Genomic DNA, 19,864 nt, shown 5'->3' with positions numbered 1-19,864 from the left:
AAGGAAGGTGAGTACTTGCCATTCGGAGACTGAGTGACCCACCTGAAATCACATAGCCTGTAAGGAACTACGGGTCTGGTTGCGGTGGCCATGCTGTTATATAATCACTGCTAATTCTCAGGGAAAACTGGCCAACTTAGTCCCTGTGAGCAAGTACTGTAACTTCCTTCTCTGTGCCTGTTTCTTTATCCATAAAATGCAAATAATAGCAGTCCGTGCCCCATAGGGTTGTCGTGATGTAAAGCTCCTGGAACAGTGGTCCACAGAACTCTTCATGCGTGTTAGCTACGCCATTACCCCGCTTTCCTCTTCCCTGCCTGCCACCTCTGACAGGATGAAGAGGACCCTCTGTGTTGCCCCCACCCTGGCTGCCCGCTAAGGGCCCATGTGATCTGCCTTGCAGAGGAGTTCCTGCAGGAGGAGCCAGGGCAGCTTCTGCCCCTAGAGGGCCAATGCCCTGGGTGAGTCCAGCACCCCTACCCTAGCCTGGTTTAGCTCTGGGAAGATGGTACCCAGTTGTCCAGGTCCAGGCCTGGGGCAGCTGAGCCCTCATCTTGGCACCCAGGGCCTGGCCTGGAGCCCTGTGATGCCTGACTCTGTATCTCCCACCAACTGCACCCCTTGGTAGCTGTAAGAACTCACTGCTGTGGGGAGATCTGATCTGGCTGTGCCAGATGGGCACCGAGGAGGAAGAAGAGGACTTGGAATTAGAAGAGGTGAGAAGTGGCTTTGGCCCCAGCCTCTCTACCCTACTTCATCCTCTAGGCTTCTTTTGACCAACACTGTTGTCCCCACAGGAACACTGGACAGACATGCTGGAGACCTGATCCTCAGCATCCCCAAACCTCCACCCACTCCTCCTCTGTGCCACCCCCTGCGGTTCTGGGCCGTTTTTACTTGAGTACAATAAAAAGTCAGAGCTAAGGGTACCACTGGTGTTTGCCGGGGGCGGGGGTGGGGGGGGTGGAGCTGGAGGCAGAGGCCCCACCAGTCACTGGGTCCTGTGGAGACCAGAGGAGGGAGGAGGGGCCGCTGGCCCCAGCAGGGACCAGCCTCTGCCTGGAGGCTCCTCTGCCTCAGCTTTCCCCAGCAAGCTTTTTCTGAGGTCACACAGTTCTTTCAGGACTTGGGAGACTTGACCCTTGACTCAGAACCCACCCACCTCCAGTGACCAGCTTGACTTGAGACTTGAAAACAAATAGTAAGCACGAAGGCCAAGGAGGGCAGGGGGGATACTCTGCCCGCAGAGGCCCTGTGCCTCTCCAGCCCTAACCCCTTATCTCTGTCTGTGGAGCCCTCTTCAAACCCAGGGAAACAAAAGCAGCTTCTAGGGACCATTGTTCTTCCAGCAACCACGAGTGAGGCTCCGTGAGGTCCCACGGCAGCTGTGGAGCTGGGCTCACTCCCAGGGTTATTACCCTCCAGCGTTCTCGCTCTTTCCTATCCTATGCTGCCTCAAAAAGAGCTTGCCCTACCCTGCTCTGCCCCAGACCCCATCACCCTGCCCCCCCACATCGCTCTGGACTGCCCTTGTGCTCAGAGCCAGCAGTTCCTGTGGGGCCACCCCCAGCCTGAACCCTTGGCGTCTTTAAGAGTGGCCTGGAACCAGCAGACAGGTGAGTGGCCCAGCCCATGCCCTGCCATCAAGTTTTCCCCCTCCACTCCTCTGCCCTTTCTGGACCGGAACAGTTAGAAAGAGTTGTCTTTTGGGACACCCTGCAGGGGTGGAGTTCAGAGGGAAAGTAAGGAGCCAGGATTACACAACAAAACCAAAAGAAAACGGTTGGGTGCTTTAGTCTAGTTTCAGTCCGGCTTATTTTCTACATGCTAAACCCACATCTTGGGTTGTCAGGCCACTGTAAGCTTGGCTCCGGCTGGGGTGCTAAGGAGGGTAGCACAGAGGGTCCTCCCATCCCAGACTCCACCCTTTCCTTTCTGGAGGAAAGCCAAGTCCCAGTGCTGGCTCCAGATCCCTCCCACTTTGGACCTACAAAACCTTCAGCTCAGAGAGCAGTTCTGCACTCACCACACTGCGCCCACGCTAAGCCACAGCACAGCGAGGTGGTCAGAAGGCCAAGATCAGAGAGGTGAGGTGAGTGCCAGGTGGGGGGACAGGCTGGGCCAGACCTCCCTCACCCTGTACTGCTAGCTGCTATCCTACCGCTTGATCTCTCTGCCTCTGCCTCTAACGTCCCTGCCCTTTCCCCACGGATAGCCCATCTCAATCTGCCAATTCCAGCCCAGCCTCTTCAGCTGAGTCAGCACAATCTTGCTCATTCACATACCACCCTCTGGCCCCCAAAACAAGCTCCGTTGTTCAACTGGCTGTGTTAACCCCAAGCCAAGATGGGGTGTGGCTGGGCAAGTGGGATCACAGGCCCGGCCAGCCTTCAGGAAGTTTCCATGTGTGAGGGGCCCAGGGGACTTAAGGAGGGGACGACGGGGGGGAGGCTGGGAGCCAAGCAGGAAGGAGTAAGACAGAAAACTGGCTGGCAGGGAGTTAGGTCAGGCAGGTCCTAGAGGAGTAGTTTCTTTCAAGGACATGTTGGAATCTCCTGGAGAGCTTCCAAAAAAACTGCTATCTGGGTCCTATCTGCAGAGAGAGATTTAATTGGCTTGGGGCAGGGCCCAGGCACTGGGAGTTTCAAAGCTCTGCTGGTAAATCAAAGGAGTAGCCAGAATTGTGACCCACTGTGCAGGCGTTAGATCTGGCTTTGAGTTCATCTCCACCACTCACTAGCTTTGTGGGTGTGGGCAAGTCGCTCAGCCTCCCTCAGCCTCAACTTCATCTTAAAGCAAGAATTCAACAGGTGGCATTCTTGTGACATCGTTGAGGGAAGTAGGCCACACTCTGGCCCCTGACACAGCAGCATGGAGCAGGTCCAGGACACCTCCCGCCCGCCACTGGAGTATGTGAAGGGGGTTCCTCTCATCAAGTACTTTGCGGAGGCACTGGGGCCACTGCAGAGCTTCCACGCCTGGCCTGACGACCTGCTCATCAGCACCTACCCCAAATCTGGTAGGTGATCCTCATTACCACCCACCCTTCTCCTGGGCTGCAGTTCCCGCCTTGGCCAGCAAGGGCATGCCCTCAGACCTGCTCACCTCCTGTTTCCCTCCCTCTCCAGGCACCACCTGGGTGAGCGAGGTCCTGGACATGATCTACCAGGGTGGTGACGTGGAGAAGTGTCGCAGGGCCCCTGTCTTCATCCGTGTGCCCTTCCTTGAGTTTAAGGCCCCAGGGCTTCCCTCAGGTGTGTGGCGGGGCGCTGGGAAGAAGTGGAGCAGAGGGAGGGAGGACCAGGGCTCCAGCTCAGAAGACCTTTCCCTACCCACGGCTTAGGTTTCGAGGTTCTGAGAGACACACCAGCCCCACGGCTCCTCAAGACACACTTGCCCCTGTCCCTGCTCCCCCAGACCCTGCTGGATCAGAAGGTCAAGGTAAGTGGCAGAAGAAGTCAGGGAGGGAGGCTGCTGGGGCCATCCCTGCTTTGGCCCACCTTCTGGGATGGTCTCCTACTTCCTCCAGCCGCCGTCTCACCTTAAGGGGGGAGGCCATCTGCCTCATGCTCTGGTGGAGTCAGATGACCAGTGAAAGGGAGCCTCCTCTGTACAGAGCTGAGAAGAGCAGAGTCTGGGTGCCTACCGGCCCATGGAGGAGGGGGCTGGTGGGCATCTGGCACACCTTGTTTCCAGTGTGGGTATGCTGGCACTGAGGGGATCAGATTAGTATAAAATGTGGTTCCAGAGACAGGCCAGGATTTAGGCATCCGAGCAGGGTTCAGATCCCAGCTCAGTGACGCCCACACCCATGGGAGCACGACCAGGTCATCCTCTAAGCCTGTTTCCCCTTGGCCAAACCAGGAGGTAACCTCCCTCGCAGGGATGCCGTGGAAGCGGAGAATGTCTAGTGCCTGTGTGCTGTGTGGTGATGACACGGGGTGTGGGGTCATCCGCCCTTCCAGGTGGTGTATATCGCCCGCAACGCAAAGGACGTGGCCGTCTCCTATTACCACTTCTACCGCATGGCCAAAGTGCACCCTGACCCTGGCACCTGGGACAGCTTCCTGGAGAAGTTCATGGCTGGGGAAGGTGGGCCTGACTCTAGAGGAAGGAGTGGGTGGGACTGAGGGCCAGCCAGCGCAAACTAATACCAACCTCTGTGACTGTGCCCCCTGCTGTTTTCCTCAGTGGCATATGGGTCCTGGTACCAGCACGTGCAGGAGTGGTGGGAGCTGAGTCACACCCACCCTGTTCTCTACCTCTTCTATGAGGACATGAAGGAGGTGAGAGCACCTGCCACCACTCCCTCCATGTCACGGGTGGGTGGCAGGAACCTTAGGGGGACCTGCCAAGGCCCTCTAAGCCCCCGTCCCCTAGGGCCGCCCCCACCCCGCCTTCCCTGCCCCGGACTCACAGCTGCAGTGCCACCTTGGCGGCAGCACTTCATACAGCTCTTACCTCCTGGCGCCTGAGTCACCAAACTGCCACCAGCGATCAGCCGTTTACTGCTGTTGCTTCTCCCTGCGCCAGAGTTATGAAAGAGCACTGGCCAGCCCTCAGCCATTAAGGAGCTAGAGCTTATTCCAGGGCCACAGGGCAGAAGGCAATTTAATTTGCCCCATGGAGAGAGGAGCAGAGAGTCAAGGAGCTGGGTCTGAGGTCTCTAAGCGGAAGTGAGAGATCCCAGAGAGGTTAGAGAGGGGCCTCTCTTTTGTTTGCCCAGTGAGCAACCCAAACCTCCACTGAAGAGCCCTTCTGCTGCTCCAGAACCCCAAAAGGGAGATTCAGAAGATCCTGCAGTTTGTGGGGCGTTCCCTGCCAGAGGAGACCGTAGATCACATTGTCCAGCACACATCTTTCAAGGAGATGAAGAAGAATCACATGGCGAACTACAGCACTATACCCCGAGACGTCATGGACCACAACGTTTCCGCCTTCATGAGGAAAGGTGGGTGCCCGCCCAGGACGGGCATGTGGGGAGGCAAGGGTGGAGGCAGCAGCTAGAGCCGGCCCCGAGTCACGTGGGGCCTCCTCTGTGGCCAGGACCTCCAGCCTCCCTCCCTCCCTCCCTCCCTCCTTCCCCAGGCGTCGCAGGGGACTGGAAAACCACCTTCACTGTGGCCCAGAACGAGCGCTTTGACAACGACTATGCTGAGAAGATGGCAGGCTGCAACCTCAGCTTCCGCTCAGAGGTGTGAGAGGTGTTCATCGGACATCACTGCAAAGGGAGTGGTGTGAAAGGAGCCCAATCCTGGCCTCGAGAATAAAATACGATTTGTGTCACACAGAGAGCCTCTGTTGGAAGCAAAGAGCAACCCGAGCTGAAAGAGTAAATGCCCCCTGGGGCCAAATGAGCCATCTGCCCTGTGGCCTCCAGTTCCCCAACTCGCCCTACATGGGGCAGGGAAGAAGGGTCTGGAAAAGTAAAACCCAGGAGACACGGGCAAGGGGGAAGAATGTTTATTTGTTCACACAATCTTTTGTTGCATTCCCGCTTGAGGGTGGCAGGAGATTGCGAATCTGCCAGCCTGCTTCACTTTTTCTTGGGCTCCTTACAAGCCACCACGTACCTCTGGGCCACATTGAGGGGAGGGGAGTAACCATCTGCATAGGAGGTGTCTTCAAACAGGACCGAGTAGTCATCCTGGGGCTGTGGCAGGGGGCAGATAGGAGGGGCTGGTCAGAGGCCCCCAGGCCTAGACCGACAGGAACCTCGGGTGCCGGGGCTCCCAGCCTCTCCTGTCCTCCTCTTCACTCAAGAAGTCTAGATGTTGGAACCCAGGCCCTGCTACTACAGAGCTCTTTCCTCAGCAACAGAGGGCCAAGGGTAGGGGGTCAGAGCAGGGAGAAGGGAGACTGCCTACGTGGGTGGGCATAACTGGAGGCTCTGGTGCCTTTCGGGGACCCTGCTTAAAGGGATCAAGGACAACCTAGAGGGCAGCGGGCAGGCACCCTGGAGGAAGAGGGGAGAACAGCCTTGAAACTGCCATCGGGTGATGGGTGAGCAGGGTGCCAGCAATGTCCCAGGAGCACGAGAGAGAGCAGCTTCAGGCCAGGAAAGGGGCAGTGGTGCAGGAGGCAGGGGTGGGAAGACAGGCCCTGGGCATGGCGCTTCCTGGCTCAGGGCTCAGGCTGCTCATCTCAGTGCAAAAGCGAGGTTAGCCTAGAGGACACACAGGCTCCATTGCACTCGGGACTGGCTAAGGCTCTGAAGGTGGGAAAGAGGAGGGTCAGCTGGCGCTGCCCTGGAGGACAGGGCAGGAAGGGAGTTACAAGGCAGAGCATGAGCAGAAGAGGGAGGGCAACTCGCAGGACCCTCCCAGCCAGAGAGGCCGTGAGATGAGAAGAGGGGAAGGAAGTGGGAAGATGACCTCACGACCCATCTGGTCATCCCGGTCCTGGTCTCTGGAAAGTCTCTCCCCTGGGGGCTGCCTTACCCGCTGTGGGGGTGTGTGGATCAGGGCACGGTAGAAGCAGGTGGTCTGGGGATACAGGGCCAGCACGAGCTACTCCTTCTGGAACAATGCTTCGGGGTCCGTCTCAGGGTTGGCCTTCCACTGGGGCAGTGGGATGATGCGCCGCCGGCTCAGTGTGTGTCTCCTGGAGGGGGGGCTTAGGTGAACCCATGGCCAGCTTGGGGCTCCTTCCCAGCAGCTCGGCTGTCCCCCAGGCTTTCACGGCCCCTCCCTGGCCAGCACACTCACTCTTTGCCTTCTTCATCAATGTCATCTACCTCATACCTGCGGGAGAACGAAAGGAAAATGGTGGATGCAGGGAGGTGCAAGTCGGGGAGCTGTGAGGAGGGGAAGGAGCAGGGTGAGGAGGCGAAGGAGCAGGGCGGGGAGGAGAAGTAGCCCAAGGAGCCGGCTGCTTCGCTTCACCTGCCATCCCCGTCCCCACAGGCACCCTGTGGGGAAGCTCTTCTCCTGTCCTGCAGATGGGTGACAAAGGGGCAGCCCACACAGGTGCGATGACAGGAGAGTGGCCCACAGAGCTGGGTGTCCACTCACTTGGTGGCATGGCTGTAACTGACCACCTCAGCCAGGATCCACTGCTCATCCCCATCCACGGCCTTGACCCGGGCTGCCACCTTGTCTCCAGGTTTGGCCACATAGTCCCCAGAGGCCGGAATGGCCCCACAGAGGGGTGGGGGCCTGAGGGTGGGAAAAGTGTTAGTCCTAGCCCCTTCCATGCCAGCTCCCTGCCAACGCCGGGCCTGCCCTCACTTGTCACCAGGCTTCCCGATCCACAGGGGCAGGGTCATTAGCACGCCCCTGCGCATGGTCTTCCGAGGGGTCTCCGAGTCATTGTACAGGCCTGCGATCTTGGCCGCTGTGGGAAGGAAGTGAGCCCGAGGCACCAGGGACAGGTGCCTGTTCCCAGACCCACCCTAGCACGCCTGCGTGGAGCTGTCAGAGGAGTTCAGCCTGGAGCCCCACCCCCCGAGTTAGCACCAAGGGCCCTGATGTGATCCCTGCCCCTTCCACTGGATGCCCACGGTGAGAGAGACGGCCAGGCTACACTAACTGATTGGTGAGACATCAGGTTAGTGGGTACCCTAGGGGCGAGGGAACTAGAGGAGGCAAAAGAGGGCTTCTGAGGTGCTGTCATGTGTTTCTTGACCTGGGAGCTGGTTACTTCCGTTTGTTCAGTGAGTGTAAATCTCAGCCGGCTGTAGGTACACTTACGTGCACTTCAGCAAGAGAGAAGTGGGAAAGCCTCAGTCTGAAAGGATTTGGAAGCCTGTGTAAACTCTGCCTGAAATGGTGGCTTCAAGACACCTGAGGTGTGGTTCTCAAAAAACAGCCAGGTTCTCACCACGTCAAGAAATGGGAGTGGGGGGAAGGAGGAAGGTGACTGCCCCGTCTGTAGATCAAGAGGGAGAAACAAGAGGGAGCAGGGCGAATCGTCCTGGTCTGCAGAGGGAGAACTGGGAGACCCTGCCTGAGCACTGGGCATGCTCTCCATTCCCACCCCAGTCCCAGGCTGCACAGGTGCGCTTCTCTGTCAGATGCCCACGGAATGATCACACCAGGCTGAGGTTCCAGGCTCCTCCACAGGGAGACGTGCCGCTGCTCTCAGGGCCCCTCACTCTGCCTGGTCAAGGAACACCGAACTTGTCTCTCACTCACCAATCCGCCTCTCTTCCAACAGAGACTTGATTTCCGCAATCTTATCTAGGGCTTTCCGGAGGATGCTGAGGGTGGGGAGAAGGGAGAGAAGAGGTCTGGATGAAGGACGAAGCACAGGCTTCTTTTTCTGGTTGCGGGAGGCCGGCTAACTCAGACCGACCCTACTGCCTAAAACTAGAAACCCTACGTCTGTGTTTCTTAATGTGAAAAGCATGAAAGAACTGATGAGACAGTAAGAAGTAGCAGGCCAAAACAATCGAAGGATCCTAGAGACATAAGCAAAGCAGAGAGAGCTGCCTTTGCCTGTGTGTGTTTGACAAATCCTGAAGAAGTTTTGCTGAGTGCTGGCAGCCTCCAACAACCTCCTGCGATTCGGAGGACAGAAGGTCAAAGTCAGGTATGCCCAAGGCGGGACATGTAACAGGAGACAGTCCAGAGGATTGTGGGGAGTTTTCTTGGCTCAGAGCAGAGCTGGGGTGGAGGGGACTCGTCCCCGAAAGGCTGCAGCCCCAGGAATTCTCTTGTGGGAGGAAGAAATCCTTGTGGGAGGAAGGCTTCTTTATCCTAGACCTTGGAGAAGGTCCCCCAAAGAATATTTCAACAGCAATCAGCAGCACAGACTCCACTCTGGGTCATCTACTCTCCACCATTCCTCTAGCAAACCTTTGGTAAATGCCCACGTGGTTCTGAGGCCTTTGTTCATCGGGAGGGAGACACATGAGAACGCAGCACAAAACAGTGTCCCAGTGGGCGCCCCAGAGGACTTGACTCTTGTGGAGCTCATCAGGCAGAGGCCAGAATGGGGGCAGCCTTGGTAGAGGGAAGCGGGCTAACCAAAGCAGGGAGGGTGAACACCTTGCCCCATGTGCTTGGGGCGTCGCAGTTCAGCGTTCCTGGGCAGGACCCTGGGAGGGCTCAGCTAGCGCCCCCGCAGGCTTGTCAGCACTGGGACACAGGGCCGTCAGCATCCAGGAAAGCAGAGACGGAGTAAAAGCCAGGAGGCCCAAGGGAACTTGGAAAGTCTGATCATTGCTGCTGGGCCTGTGAGGAGGACATGGTTTTAGGTAGCATGTCCTAAGCTGTATTCTGTGAGATATTAATGGAGTGGTTCTCAGCCCCAGCTGGACATTAGAATCCCCTGGGGAATTAAAAAAAAAAATCCCAAATGTTTTAAGCAAGAATCGTAAACAGATGCCCAAACTAGTGGGTCTGATGTGAAATGGGACATTTACATAGTCTCCAAGTATCTCCCATAAGACACTTACTAATTACACGGTGGAAAACAGCAATAACTGGACGCGGGAGAAACCAGGAAGAGACCACCTTAACCCACGGGACAGTGTCTTGCGCCTTCTAATATGATGCGCCGGGGACACCATCACTTCTGTGCTGTTACTGCCAAGAGCGTAAAACCTGAATGTAACCCTGAGGGAACCTCAGACAAACCCAAGTGAGGGGCATCCTACAAAGTCACTGGCCTATAATCTTCAAAATGTCAAGGTCATGAAAGGCAAAGACAGCCTGGGAACTGGTCCAGATTGAAGGAGACTGGAGAGACCTGATAATAAATGCAGTGGTGATCTGGGCTAGACAGATGGTCTTTTTTTTTGCCATAGAGGACATTAGTGGACGGTGATGAAATCTGAATAAGATTTGTAGGTTAGTGAATAGTTTTACATCAGTGTTAATTTCCTGACTTTCAGACATGTACCACTGTTGTAAAAGAGTGTCACTCTCCTTAGGAAATACTGACTGATGTATTTGGAGGTCAAGGGGGATTGTGTCTGCAACGGAAACGGTTCAGGAAAAAAAATAGCGTGTGTATACATAGAGAATGATAAAGCAGATGTGGTAAAATATTACATTTATGTAAGTCTGAAATTACATACAAATAAAAGTTTAAATCAATATCAATGTCTGAGCTCCACCTCAATTAAACCAGACCCTCTGGGCGCAGCCAGACTTGAGAACCAGAGTGTAAATGTATTCCACTGCCAGCAACTTTGTGAAACACTGAGTTAAAGAAATTGTTGTAGAACTTGGCAGAGCCTTTAATATCTTAACTTGCATCGTGAATCTCTAGGAGAGGAAGGCAGTACTCCATTTCGTAAAGTTATTGCAGTTCCACTGCAGAGACTGGACGAAACCAAGTTTTAAGCACCTCCACAAAGAACATGTACCTCCCTGAAGGGTGCAGGGCCTCGCGGGCTAGGCTTGAAGCCGTGTGTGCGGTAGGGTAGGACTGGTGGGGAACCCTGGCCAGGGGATTAGACTTGACTCGCGATGGGGTGGGGTGGGATGGGAGGGCTCACAAACCGCGCCTTGGTTCTCTTCCCCAGGGAGATGGTGCTCATCGTGCACGGCTTCCCTTCCGCCGTGGCCGCCCTTCGGGTAAGAAAGGCGATGGGGGCGGCGGGAGGACGGGCTGGGGCTGGAGCTTCCCCGCGCGGCCCTCTTCCCAGGGCGGCCCTGAAGCCCTGCACTGCCCTCCCGCAGTTTGAGTGGGCCTGGCAGCACCCGCACGCATCGCGCCGCCTGGCGCACGTGGGTCCGCGCCTGCGCGGCGAGGCCGCCTTCGCGTTCCACCTGCGCGTGCTGGCGCACATGCTGCGCGCGCCGCCCTGGGCCCGCCTCCCGCTCACGCTGCGCTGGCTGCGCGCCGCCTCCCGCCGTGACCTCTGCCCGCCGCCGCCGCCGCACGTGCCGCTGGCCTTCGGGCCTCCGCCGCCCCGGGCTCTGGCCGCGACGCGCCGCGCCGTTCCCCTTGCTGACACCGAGTCCACGCCGGACCAGGACGCCGAGGCCCGCTGCGCCCTGTCTTGCGCGCTGCGCGCTGCAGGTGAGAGGTGCTCCAGGGGAGAAGCTCCACCTGGTCTCCAAGTAGGGGCGGGTCTAGGATTCGGACGACTCAGGATCAAGCTGTTTCTTGACGGACTGGGCAGCCACTCACACCCCTGCCCTCTCTGCCCCCATTCCTCCACACCAGTACCCTCCTGCTCAGGGCCTTTGCCCTTCCCCTTTGACTGGAAGGTTCTTCCCTAGACCTTCAGTCTTGATAGAATGCCGCCTCTCCTTCTCCCTGAGGTCTTCCTTGGCTCTCCATCTAAGATTGCCGGTCCTTCTTGTGCACTTCCCTGCCAGCCTTTCTTCTTCTTCTTCTTTTTTTTTTTTTAAAGCCTCAACACTTATTATTGTCTGACATACTATGTATTTTATTTATATTATCAGGCTCTCCCACCCCCCCATACTGGACTCCACAAGGGCAGTTCTTGTTCACTACTATAAACAGGGTCTGGCACAGACCAGGTGGCCAGTAAATATTTAATAGATTAACTGTGCCTGACTTCTGTTGAGCTCTCAGTGAATGTAAGGAAGGTGAGTACTTGCCATTCGGAGACTGAGTGACCCACCTGAAATCACATAGCCTGTAAGGAACTACGGGTCTGGTTGCGGTGGCCATGCTGTTATATAATCACTGCTAATTCTCAGGGAAAACTGGCCAACTTAGTCCCTGTGAGCAAGTACTGTAACTTCCTTCTCTGTGCCTGTTTCTTTATCCATAAAATGCAAATAATAGCAGTCCGTGCCCCATAGGGTTGTCGTATGTAAAGCTCCTGGAACAGTGGTCCACAGAACTCTTCATGCGTGTTAGCTACGTCATTACCCCGTTTTCCTCTTACCTGCCTGCCACCTCTGACAGGATGAAGAGGACCCTCTGTGTTGCCCCCACCCTGGCTGCCCGCTAAGGGCCCATGTGATCTGCCTTGCAGAGGAGTTCCTGCAGGAGGAGCCAGGGCAGCTTCTGCCCCTAGAGGGCCAATGCCCTGGGTGAGTCCAGCACCCCTACCCTAGCCTGGTTTAGCTCTGGGAAGATGGTACCCAGTTGTCCAGGTCCAGGCCTGGGGCAGCTGAGCCCTCATCTTGGCACCCAGGGCCTGGCCTGGAGCCCTGTGATGCCTGACTCTGTATCTCCCACCAACTGCACCCCTTGGTAGCTGTAAGAACTCACTGCTGTGGGGAGATCTGATCTGGCTGTGCCAGATGGGCACCGAGGAGGAAGAAGAGGACTTGGAATTAGAAGAGGTGAGAAGTGGCTTTGGCCCCAGCCTCTCTACCCTACTTCATCCTCTAGGCTTCTTTTGACCAACACTGTTGTCCCCACAGGAACACTGGACAGACATGCTGGAGACCTGATCCTCAGCATCCCCAAACCTCCACCCACTCCTCCTCTGTGCCACCCCCTGCGGTTCTGGGCCGTTTTACTTGAGTACAATAAAAGTCAGAGCTAAGGGTACCACTGGTGTTTGCCGGGGCGGGGTGGGGGTGGAGCTGGAGGCAGAGGGCAGAGGCCCCACCAGTCACTGGGTCCTGTGGAGACCAGAGGAGGGAGGAGGAGGCCGCTGGCCCCAGCAGGGACCAGCCTCTGCCTGGAGGCTCCTCTGCCTCAGCTTTCCCCAGCAAGCTTTTTCTGAGGTCACACAGTTCTTTCAGGACTTGGGAGACTTGACCCTTGACTCAGAACCCACCCACCTCCAGTGACCAGCTTGACTTGAGACTTGAAAACAAATAGTAAGCCACGAAGGCCAAGGAGGGCAGGGGGGATACTCTGCCCGCAGAGGCCCTGTGCCTCTCCAGCCCTAACCCCTTATCTCTGTCTGTGGAGCCCTCTTCAAACCCAGGGAAACAAAAGCAGCTTCTAGGGACCATTGTTCTTCCAGCAACCACGAGTGAGGCTCCGTGAGGTCCCACGGCAGCTGTGGAGCTGGGCTCACTCCCAGGGTTATTACCCTCCAGCGTTCTCGCTCTTTCCTATCCTATGCTGCCTCAAAAAGAGCTTGCCCTACCCTGCTCTGCCCCAGACCCCATCACCCTGCCCCCCCACATCGCTCTGGACTGCCCTTGTGCTCAGAGCCAGCAGTTCCTGTGGGGCCACCCCCAGCCTGAACCCTTGGCGTCTTTAAGAGTGGCCTGGAACCAGCAGACAGGTGAGTGGCCCAGCCCATGCCCTGCCATCAAGTTTTCCCCTCCACTCCTCTGCCCTTTCTGGACCGGAACAGTTAGAAAGAGTTGTCTTTTGGGACACCCTGCAGGGGTGGAGTTCAGAGGGAAAGTAAGGAGCCAGGATTACACAACAAAACCAAAAAGAAAACGGTTGGGTGCTTTAGTCTAGTTTCAGTCCGTCTTTTATTTTCTACATGCTAAACCCACATCTTGGGTTGTCAGGCCACTGTAAGCTTGGCTCCGGCTGGGGTGCTAAGGAGGGTAGCACAGAGGGTCCTCCCATCCCAGACTCTACCCTTTCCTTTCTGGAGGAAAGCCAAGTCCCAGTGCTGGCTCCAGATCCCTCCCACTTTGGACCTACAAAACCTTCAGCTCAGAGAGCAGTTCTGCACTCACCACACTGCGCCCACGCTAAGCCACAGCACAGCGAGGTGGTCAGAAGGCCAAGATCAGAGAGGTGAGGTGAGTGCCAGGTGGGGGGACAGGCTGGGCCAGACCTCCCTCACCCTGTACTGCTAGCTGCTATCCTACCGCTTGATCTCTCTGCCTCTGCCTCTAACGTCCCTGCCCTTTCCCCACGGATAGCCCATCTCAATCTGCCAATTCCAGCCCAGCCTCTTCAGCTGAGTCAGCACAATCTTGCTCATTCACATACCACCCTCTGGCCCCCAAAACAAGCTCCGTTGTTCAACTGGCTGTGTTAACCCCAAGCCAAGATGGGGTGTGGCTGGGCAAGTGGGATCACAGGCCCGGCCAGCCTTCAGGAAGTTTCCATGTGTGAGGGGCCCAGGGGACTTAAGGAGGGGACGACGGGGGGGAGGCTGGGAGCCAAGCAGGAAGGAGTAAGACAGAAAACTGGCTGGCAGGGAGTTAGGTCAGGCAGGTCCTAGAGGAGTAGTTTCTTTCAAGGACATGTTGGAATCTCCTGGAGAGCTTCCAAAAAAACTGCTATCTGGGTCCTATCTGCAGAGAGAGATTTAATTGGCTTGGGGCAGGGCCCAGGCACTGGGAGTTTCAAAGCTCTGCTGGTAAATCAAAGGAGTAGCCAGAATTGTGACCCACTGTGCAGGCGTTAGATCTGGCTTTGAGTTCATCTCCACCACTCACTAGCTTTGTGGGTGTGGGCAAGTCGCTCAGCCTCCCTCAGCCTCAACTTCATCTTAAAGCAAGAATTCAACAGGTGGCATTCTTGTGACATCGTTGAGGGAAGTAGGCCACACTCTGGCCCCTGACACAGCAGCATGGAGCAGGTCCAGGACACCTCCCGCCCGCCACTGGAGTATGTGAAGGGGGTTCCTCTCATCAAGTACTTTGCGGAGGCACTGGGGCCACTGCAGAGCTTCCACGCCTGGCCTGACGACCTGCTCATCAGCACCTACCCCAAATCTGGTAGGTGATCCTCATTACCACCCACCCTTCTCCTGGGCTGCAGTTCCCGCCTTGGCCAGCAAGGGCATGCCCTCAGACCTGCTCACCTCCTGTTTCCCTCCCTCTCCAGGCACCACCTGGGTGAGCGAGGTCCTGGACATGATCTACCAGGGTGGTGACGTGGAGAAGTGTCGCAGGGCCCCTGTCTTCATCCGTGTGCCCTTCCTTGAGTTTAAGGCCCCAGGGCTTCCCTCAGGTGTGTGGCGGGGCGCTGGGAAGAAGTGGAGCAGAGGGAGGGAGGACCAGGGCTCCAGCTCAGAAGACCTTTCCCTACCCACGGCTTAGGTTTCGAGGTTCTGAGAGACACACCAGCCCCACGGCTCCTCAAGACACACTTGCCCCTGTCCCTGCTCCCCCAGATCCTGCTGGATCAGAAGGTCAAGGTAAGTGGCAGAAGAAGTCAGGGAGGGAGGCTGCTGGGGCCATCCCTGCTTTGGCCCACCTTCTGGGATGGTCTCCTACTTCCTCCAGCCGCCGTCTCACCTTAAGGGGGGAGGCCATCTGCCTCATGCTCTGGTGGAGTCAGATGACCAGTGAAAGGGAGCCTCCTCTGTACAGAGCTGAGAAGAGCAGAGTCTGGGTGCCTACCGGCCCATGGAGGAGGGGGCTGGTGGGCATCTGGCACACCTTGTTTCCAGTGTGGGTATGCTGGCACTGAGGGGATCAGATTAGTATAAAATGTGGTTCCAGAGACAGGCCAGGATTTAGGCATCCGAGCAGGGTTCAGATCCCAGCTCAGTGACGCCCACACCCATGGGAGCACGACCAGGTCATCCTCTAAGCCTGTTTCCCCCTTGGCCAAACCAGGAGGTAACCTCCCTCGCAGGGATGCCGTGAAGCGGAGAATGTCTAGTGCCTGTGTGCTGTGTGGTGATGACACGGGGGGTGGGGGATCATCCGCCCCTCCAGGTGGTGTATGTCGCCCGCAACGCAAAGGACGTGGCCGTCTCCTATTACCACTTCTACCGCATGGCCAAAGTGCACCCTGACCCTGGCACCTGGGACAGCTTCCTGGAGAAGTTCATGGCTGGGGAAGGTGGGCCTGACTCTAGAGGAAGGAGTGGGTGGGACTGAGGGCCAGCCAGCGCAAACTAATACCAAGCTCCGTCTCTGCCCCCTGCCGTTTTCCTCAGTGTCGTATGGGTCCTGGTACCAGCACGTGCAGGAGTGGTGGGAGCTGAGTCACACCCACCCTGTTCTCTACCTCTTCTATGAGGACATGAAGGAGGTGAGAGCACCTGCCACCACTCCCTCCATGTCATGGGGAGGAGGCAGGAACCTTAGGGGGACCTGCCAAGGCCCTCTAAGCCCCCGTCCCCTAGGGCCGCCCCCACCCCGCCTTCCCTGCCCCGGACTCACAGCTGCAGTGCCACCTTGGCGGCAGCACTTCATACAGCTCTTACCTCCTGGCGCCTGAGTCACCAAACTGCCACCAGCGATCAGCCGTTTACTGCTGTTGCTTCTCCCTGCGCCAGAGTTATGAAAGAGCACTGGCCAGCCCTCAGCCATTAAGGAGCCAGAGCTTATTCCAGGGCCACAGGGCAGAAGGCAATTTAATTTGCCCCATGGAGAGAGGAGCAGAGAGTCAAGGAGCTGGGTCTGAGGTCTCTAAGCGGAAGTGAGAGATCCCAGAGAGGTTAGAGAGGGGCCTCCCTTTTGTTTGCCCAGTGAGCAACCCAAACCTCCACTGAAGAGCCCTTCTGCTGCTCCAGAACCCCAAAAGGGAGATTCAGAAGATCCTGCAGTTTGTGGGGCGTTCCCTGCCAGAAGAGACCATAGATCACATTGCCCAGCACACATCTTTCAAGGAGATGAAGAAGAATCCCATGGCGAACTACAGCACTATCCCCCCAGACATCATGGACCACAACGTTTCCGCCTTCATGAGGAAAGGTGGGTGCCCGCCCAGGACGGGCATGTGGGGAGGCAAGGGTGGAGGCAGCAGCTAGAGCCGGCCCCGAGTCACGTGGGGCCTCCTCTGTGGCCAGGACCTCCAGCCTCCCTCCCTCCCTCCCTCCCTCCTTCCCCAGGCGTCGCAGGGGACTGGAAAACCACCTTCACTGTGGCCCAGAACGAGCGCTTTGACAACGACTATGCTGAGAAGATGGCAGGCTGCAACCTCAGCTTCCGCTCAGAGGTGTGAGAGGTGTTCATCGGACATCACTGCAAAGGGAGTGGTGTGAAAGGAGCCCAATCCTGGCCTCGAGAATAAAATACGATTTGTGTCACACAGAGAGCCTCTGTTGGAAGCAAAGAGCAACCCGAGCTGAAAGAGTAAATGCCCCCTGGGGCCAAATGAGCCATCTGCCCTGTGGCCTCCAGTTCCCCAACTCACCCTACATGGGGCAGGGAAGAAGGGTCTGGAAAAGTAAAATCCAGGAGACACGGGCAAGGGGGAAGAATGTTTATTTGTTCACACAATCTTTTGTTGCATTCCCGCTTGAGGGTGGCAGGAGATTGCGAATCTGCCAGCCTGCTTCACTTTTTCTTGGGCTCCTTACAAGCCACCACGTACCTCTGGGCCACATTGAGGGGAGGGGAGTAACCATCTGCATAGGAGGTGTCTTCAAACAGGACCGAGTAGTCATCCTGGGGCTGTGGCAGGGGGCAGATAGGAGGGGCTGGTCAGAGACCCCCAGGCCTAGACCGACAGGAACCTCGGGTGCCGGGGCTCCCAGCCTCTCCTGTCCTCCTCTTCACTCAAGAAGTCTAGATGTTGGAACCCAGGCCCTGCTACTACAGAGCTCTTTCCTCAGCAACAGAGGGCCAAGGGTAGGGGGTCAGAGCAGGGAGAAGGGAGACTGCCTACGTGGGCGGGCATAACAGGAGGCTCTGGTGCCTTTCGGGGACCCTGCTTAAAGGGATCAAGGACAACCTAGAGGGCAGCGGGCAGGCATCCTGGAGGAAGAGGGGAGAACAGCCTTGAAACTGCCATCGGGTGATGGGTGAGCAGGGTGCCAGCAATGTCCCAGGAGCATGAGGGAGAGCAGCTTCAGGCCAGGAAAGGGGCAGTGGTGCAGGAGGCAGGGGTGGGAAGACAGGCCCTGGGCATGGCGCTTCCTGGCTCAGGGCTCAGGCTGCTCATCTCAGTGCAAAAGCGAGGTTAGACTAGAGGACACACAGGCTCCATTGCACTCGGGACTGGCTAAGGCTCTGAAGGTGGGAAAGAGGAGGGTCAGCTGGCGCTGCCCTGGAGGACAGGGCAGGAAGGGAGTTACAAGGCAGAGCATGAGCAGAAGAGGGAGGGCAACTCGCAGGACCCTCCCAGCCAGAGAGGCCGTGAGATGAGAAGAGGGGAAGGAAGTGGGACGATGACCCCACGACCCATCTGGTCATCCCGGTCCTGGTCTCTGGAAAGTCTCTCCCCTGGGGGCTGCCTTACCCGCTGTGGGGGTGTGTGGATCAGGGCACGGTAGAAGCAGGTGGTCTGGGGATACAGGGCCAGCACGAGCTGCTCCTTCTGGAACAATGCTTCGGGGTCCGTCTCAGGGTTGGCCTTCCACTGGGGCAGTGGGATGATGCGCCGCCGGCTCAGTGTGTGTCTCCTGGAGGGGGGGCTTAGGTGAACCCATGGCCAGCTTGGGGCTCCTTCCCAGCAGCTCGGCTGTCCCCCAGGCTTTCACGGCCCCTCCCTGGCCAGCACACTCACTCTTTGCCTTCTTCATCAATGTCATCTACCTCATACCTGCAGGAGAACGAAAGGAAAATGGTGGATGCAGGGAGGTGCAAGTCGGGGAGCTGTGAGGAGGGGAAGGAGCAGGGTGAGGAGGCGAAGGAGCAGGGCGGGGAGGAGAAGTAGCCCAAGGAGCCGGCTGCTTCGCTTCACCTGCCATCCCCGTCCCCACAGGCACCCTGTGGGGAAGCTCTTCTCCTGTCCTGCAGATGGGTGACAAAGGGGCAGCCCACACAGGTGCGATGACAGGAGAGTGGCCCACAGAGCTGGGTGTCCACTCACTTGTTGGTGGCATGGCTGTAACTGACCACCTCGGCCAGGATCCACTGCTCATCCCCATCCACGGCCTTGACCCGGGCTGCCACCTTGTCTCCAGGTTTGGCCACATAGTCCCCAGAGGCCGGAATAGCCCCACAGAGGGGTGGGGGCCTGAGGGTGGGAGAAAGTGTTAGTCCTAGCCCCTTCCATGCCAGCTCCCCGCCAACCCCCGGGCCTGCCCTCACTTGTCACCAGGCTTCCCGATCCACAGGGGCAGGGTCATGGCTGACTGCTGCAGCAGGGTCATCAGCACGCCCCTGCGCATGGTCTTCCGAGGGGGCTCCGAGTCATTGTACAGGCCTGCGATCTTGGCCGCTGTGGGAAGGAAGTGAGCCCGAGGCACCAGGGACAGGTGCCTGTCCCCAGACCCACCCTAGGACGCCTGCGTGGAGCTGTCAGAGGAGTTCAGCCTGGAGCCCCATACCCCGAGTTAGCACCAAGGGCCCAGATGTGATCCCTGCCCCTCCCACTAGATGCCCACGGTGAGACGGCCAGGCTACACTAACAGATTGGTGAGATGTCAGGTACCGTTGGGGCGAGGGAACTAGTGGGGGAAAAGAGGGCTTCTGAGGTGCTGTCATGTGTTTCTTGACCTGGGTGCTGGTTACATCCGTTTGTTCAGTGAGTGTAAATCTCAGCCGGCTGTAGGTACACTTATGTGCACTTCAGCAAGAGAGAAGTGGGAAAGCCTCAGTCTGAAAGCATTTGCAAGCCACACCCTGTGTAAACTCTGCCTGAAATGCTGGCTTCAAGACACCTGAGGTGTGGTTCTCAAAAAACAGCCAGGTTCTCACCACGTCAAGAAATGGGAGTGGGGGGAAGGAGGAAGGTGACTGCCCCGTCTGTAGATCAAGAGGGAGAAACAAGAGGGAGCAGGGCGAATCGTCCTGGTCTGCAGAGGGAGAACTGGGAGACCCTGCCTGAGCACTGGGCATGCTCTCCATTCCCACCCCAGTCCCAGGCTGCACAGGTGCGCTTCTCTGTCAGATGCCCACGGAATGATCACACCAGGCTGAGGTTCCAGGCTCCTCCACAGGGAGACGTGACGCTGCTCTCAGGGCCCCTCACTCTGCCTGGTCAAGGAACACCGAACTTGTCTCTCACTCACCAATCCGCCTCTCTTCCAACAGAGACTTGATTTCCGCAATCTTATCTAGGGCTTTCCGGAGGATGCTGAGGGTGGGGAGAAGGGAGAGAAGAGGTCTGGATGAAGGACGAAGCACAGGCTTCTTTTTCTGGTTGCGGGAGGCTGGCTAACTCAGACCGACCCTACTGCCTAAAACTAGAAACCCTACGTCTGTGTTTCTTA

The 19,864-nt window shown here is 57.3% G+C and overlaps 5 protein-coding genes and 1 long non-coding RNA gene across 15 annotated transcripts in view; 4 read left to right on the top strand and 2 right to left on the bottom strand.

The window, feature by feature from the left end:
• Positions 1-328: 328 nt before the first annotated feature.
• Positions 329-924, top strand: LOC147913616 (uncharacterized). Its single transcript, XR_015548568.1, has 3 exons — positions 329-461; positions 629-716; positions 798-924. It is a non-coding gene; the product is annotated as an uncharacterized LOC147913616 (long non-coding RNA).
• Positions 925-988: 64 nt separating this feature from the next.
• LOC147913615 (sulfotransferase 1A1-like) lies at positions 989-5,286 on the top strand. 5 transcript variants are annotated; one of them, XM_087417255.1, is made up of 9 exons: positions 989-1,616; positions 1,947-2,092; positions 2,811-3,019; positions 3,129-3,254; positions 3,344-3,441; positions 3,966-4,092; positions 4,192-4,286; positions 4,771-4,951; positions 5,089-5,286. In XM_087417255.1, the coding sequence occupies exons 3-9, from the start codon at positions 2,872-2,874 to the stop codon at positions 5,199-5,201; spliced, it is 888 nt and encodes a 295-aa protein (XP_087273381.1). In that variant the 5' UTR covers positions 989-1,616; positions 1,947-2,092; positions 2,811-2,871; the 3' UTR covers positions 5,202-5,286. The 5 variants fall into 5 exon arrangements, with proteins under 5 accessions (XP_087273381.1, XP_087273382.1, XP_087273383.1 ...); XM_087417256.1 differs by having other exon boundaries at positions 1,942-2,092; XM_087417257.1 differs by lacking the exon at positions 989-1,616 and having other exon boundaries at positions 1,821-2,087.
• A 161-nt stretch (positions 5,287-5,447) lies between these two features.
• Positions 5,448-8,273, bottom strand: LOC147913614 (SAGA-associated factor 29-like). Its single transcript, XM_087417268.1, has 6 exons — positions 8,136-8,273; positions 7,230-7,335; positions 7,014-7,157; positions 6,708-6,743; positions 6,441-6,603; positions 5,448-5,653 (listed from the first exon to the last, which is right to left on the bottom strand). The coding sequence occupies exons 2-5, from the start codon at positions 7,283-7,285 to the stop codon at positions 6,510-6,512; spliced, it is 330 nt and encodes a 109-aa protein (XP_087273394.1). The 5' UTR covers positions 7,286-7,335; positions 8,136-8,273; the 3' UTR covers positions 5,448-5,653; positions 6,441-6,509.
• A 179-nt stretch (positions 8,274-8,452) lies between these two features.
• LOC147913613 (structure-specific endonuclease subunit SLX1-like) lies at positions 8,453-12,388 on the top strand. The gene is made up of 7 exons (XM_087449228.1): positions 8,453-8,532; positions 10,475-10,526; positions 10,632-10,974; positions 11,122-11,165; positions 11,836-11,963; positions 12,131-12,218; positions 12,300-12,388. The coding sequence occupies exons 2-7, from the start codon at positions 10,479-10,481 to the stop codon at positions 12,327-12,329; spliced, it is 681 nt and encodes a 226-aa protein (XP_087305354.1). The 5' UTR covers positions 8,453-8,532; positions 10,475-10,478; the 3' UTR covers positions 12,330-12,388.
• A 331-nt stretch (positions 12,389-12,719) lies between these two features.
• Positions 12,720-16,792, top strand: LOC101391147 (sulfotransferase 1A1). 5 transcript variants are annotated; one of them, XM_087417261.1, is made up of 9 exons: positions 12,720-13,120; positions 13,453-13,598; positions 14,317-14,525; positions 14,635-14,760; positions 14,850-14,947; positions 15,474-15,600; positions 15,698-15,792; positions 16,277-16,457; positions 16,595-16,792. In XM_087417261.1, the coding sequence occupies exons 3-9, from the start codon at positions 14,378-14,380 to the stop codon at positions 16,705-16,707; spliced, it is 888 nt and encodes a 295-aa protein (XP_087273387.1). In that variant the 5' UTR covers positions 12,720-13,120; positions 13,453-13,598; positions 14,317-14,377; the 3' UTR covers positions 16,708-16,792. The 5 variants fall into 5 exon arrangements, with proteins under 5 accessions (XP_087273387.1, XP_087273388.1, XP_087273390.1 ...); XM_087417262.1 differs by having other exon boundaries at positions 13,448-13,598; XM_087417264.1 differs by having other exon boundaries at positions 12,720-13,593.
• A 161-nt stretch (positions 16,793-16,953) lies between these two features.
• The window catches only part of SGF29 (SAGA complex associated factor 29), a 36,533-nt gene continuing 33,622 nt past the window's right edge, over positions 16,954-19,864 (bottom strand). For both annotated transcript variants that reach the window (XM_087417251.1, XM_087417252.1), the window contains 6 exons: positions 19,664-19,728; positions 18,741-18,870; positions 18,520-18,666; positions 18,214-18,249; positions 17,947-18,109; positions 16,954-17,159 (listed from right to left, as the gene is read on the bottom strand). In XM_087417251.1, coding sequence (XP_087273377.1) covers positions 17,043-17,159; positions 17,947-18,109; positions 18,214-18,249; positions 18,520-18,666; positions 18,741-18,870; positions 19,664-19,728 — 658 coding nt within the window. In that variant the 3' untranslated portion in view covers positions 16,954-17,042. The remainder of the gene's footprint in view (positions 17,160-17,946; positions 18,110-18,213; positions 18,250-18,519; positions 18,667-18,740; positions 18,871-19,663; positions 19,729-19,864) is intronic.

Source organism: Ceratotherium simum, chromosome 26 (assembly GCF_057802395.1).
Source record: "Ceratotherium simum simum isolate JZ-2026a chromosome 26, ASM5780239v1, whole genome shotgun sequence".
In the NCBI taxonomy this organism is placed as follows: Eukaryota; Metazoa; Chordata; class Mammalia; order Perissodactyla; family Rhinocerotidae; genus Ceratotherium; species Ceratotherium simum.
Note: the sequence above shows the minus strand (reverse complement) of the source record. Positions and strands in the feature narration are given on the sequence as shown.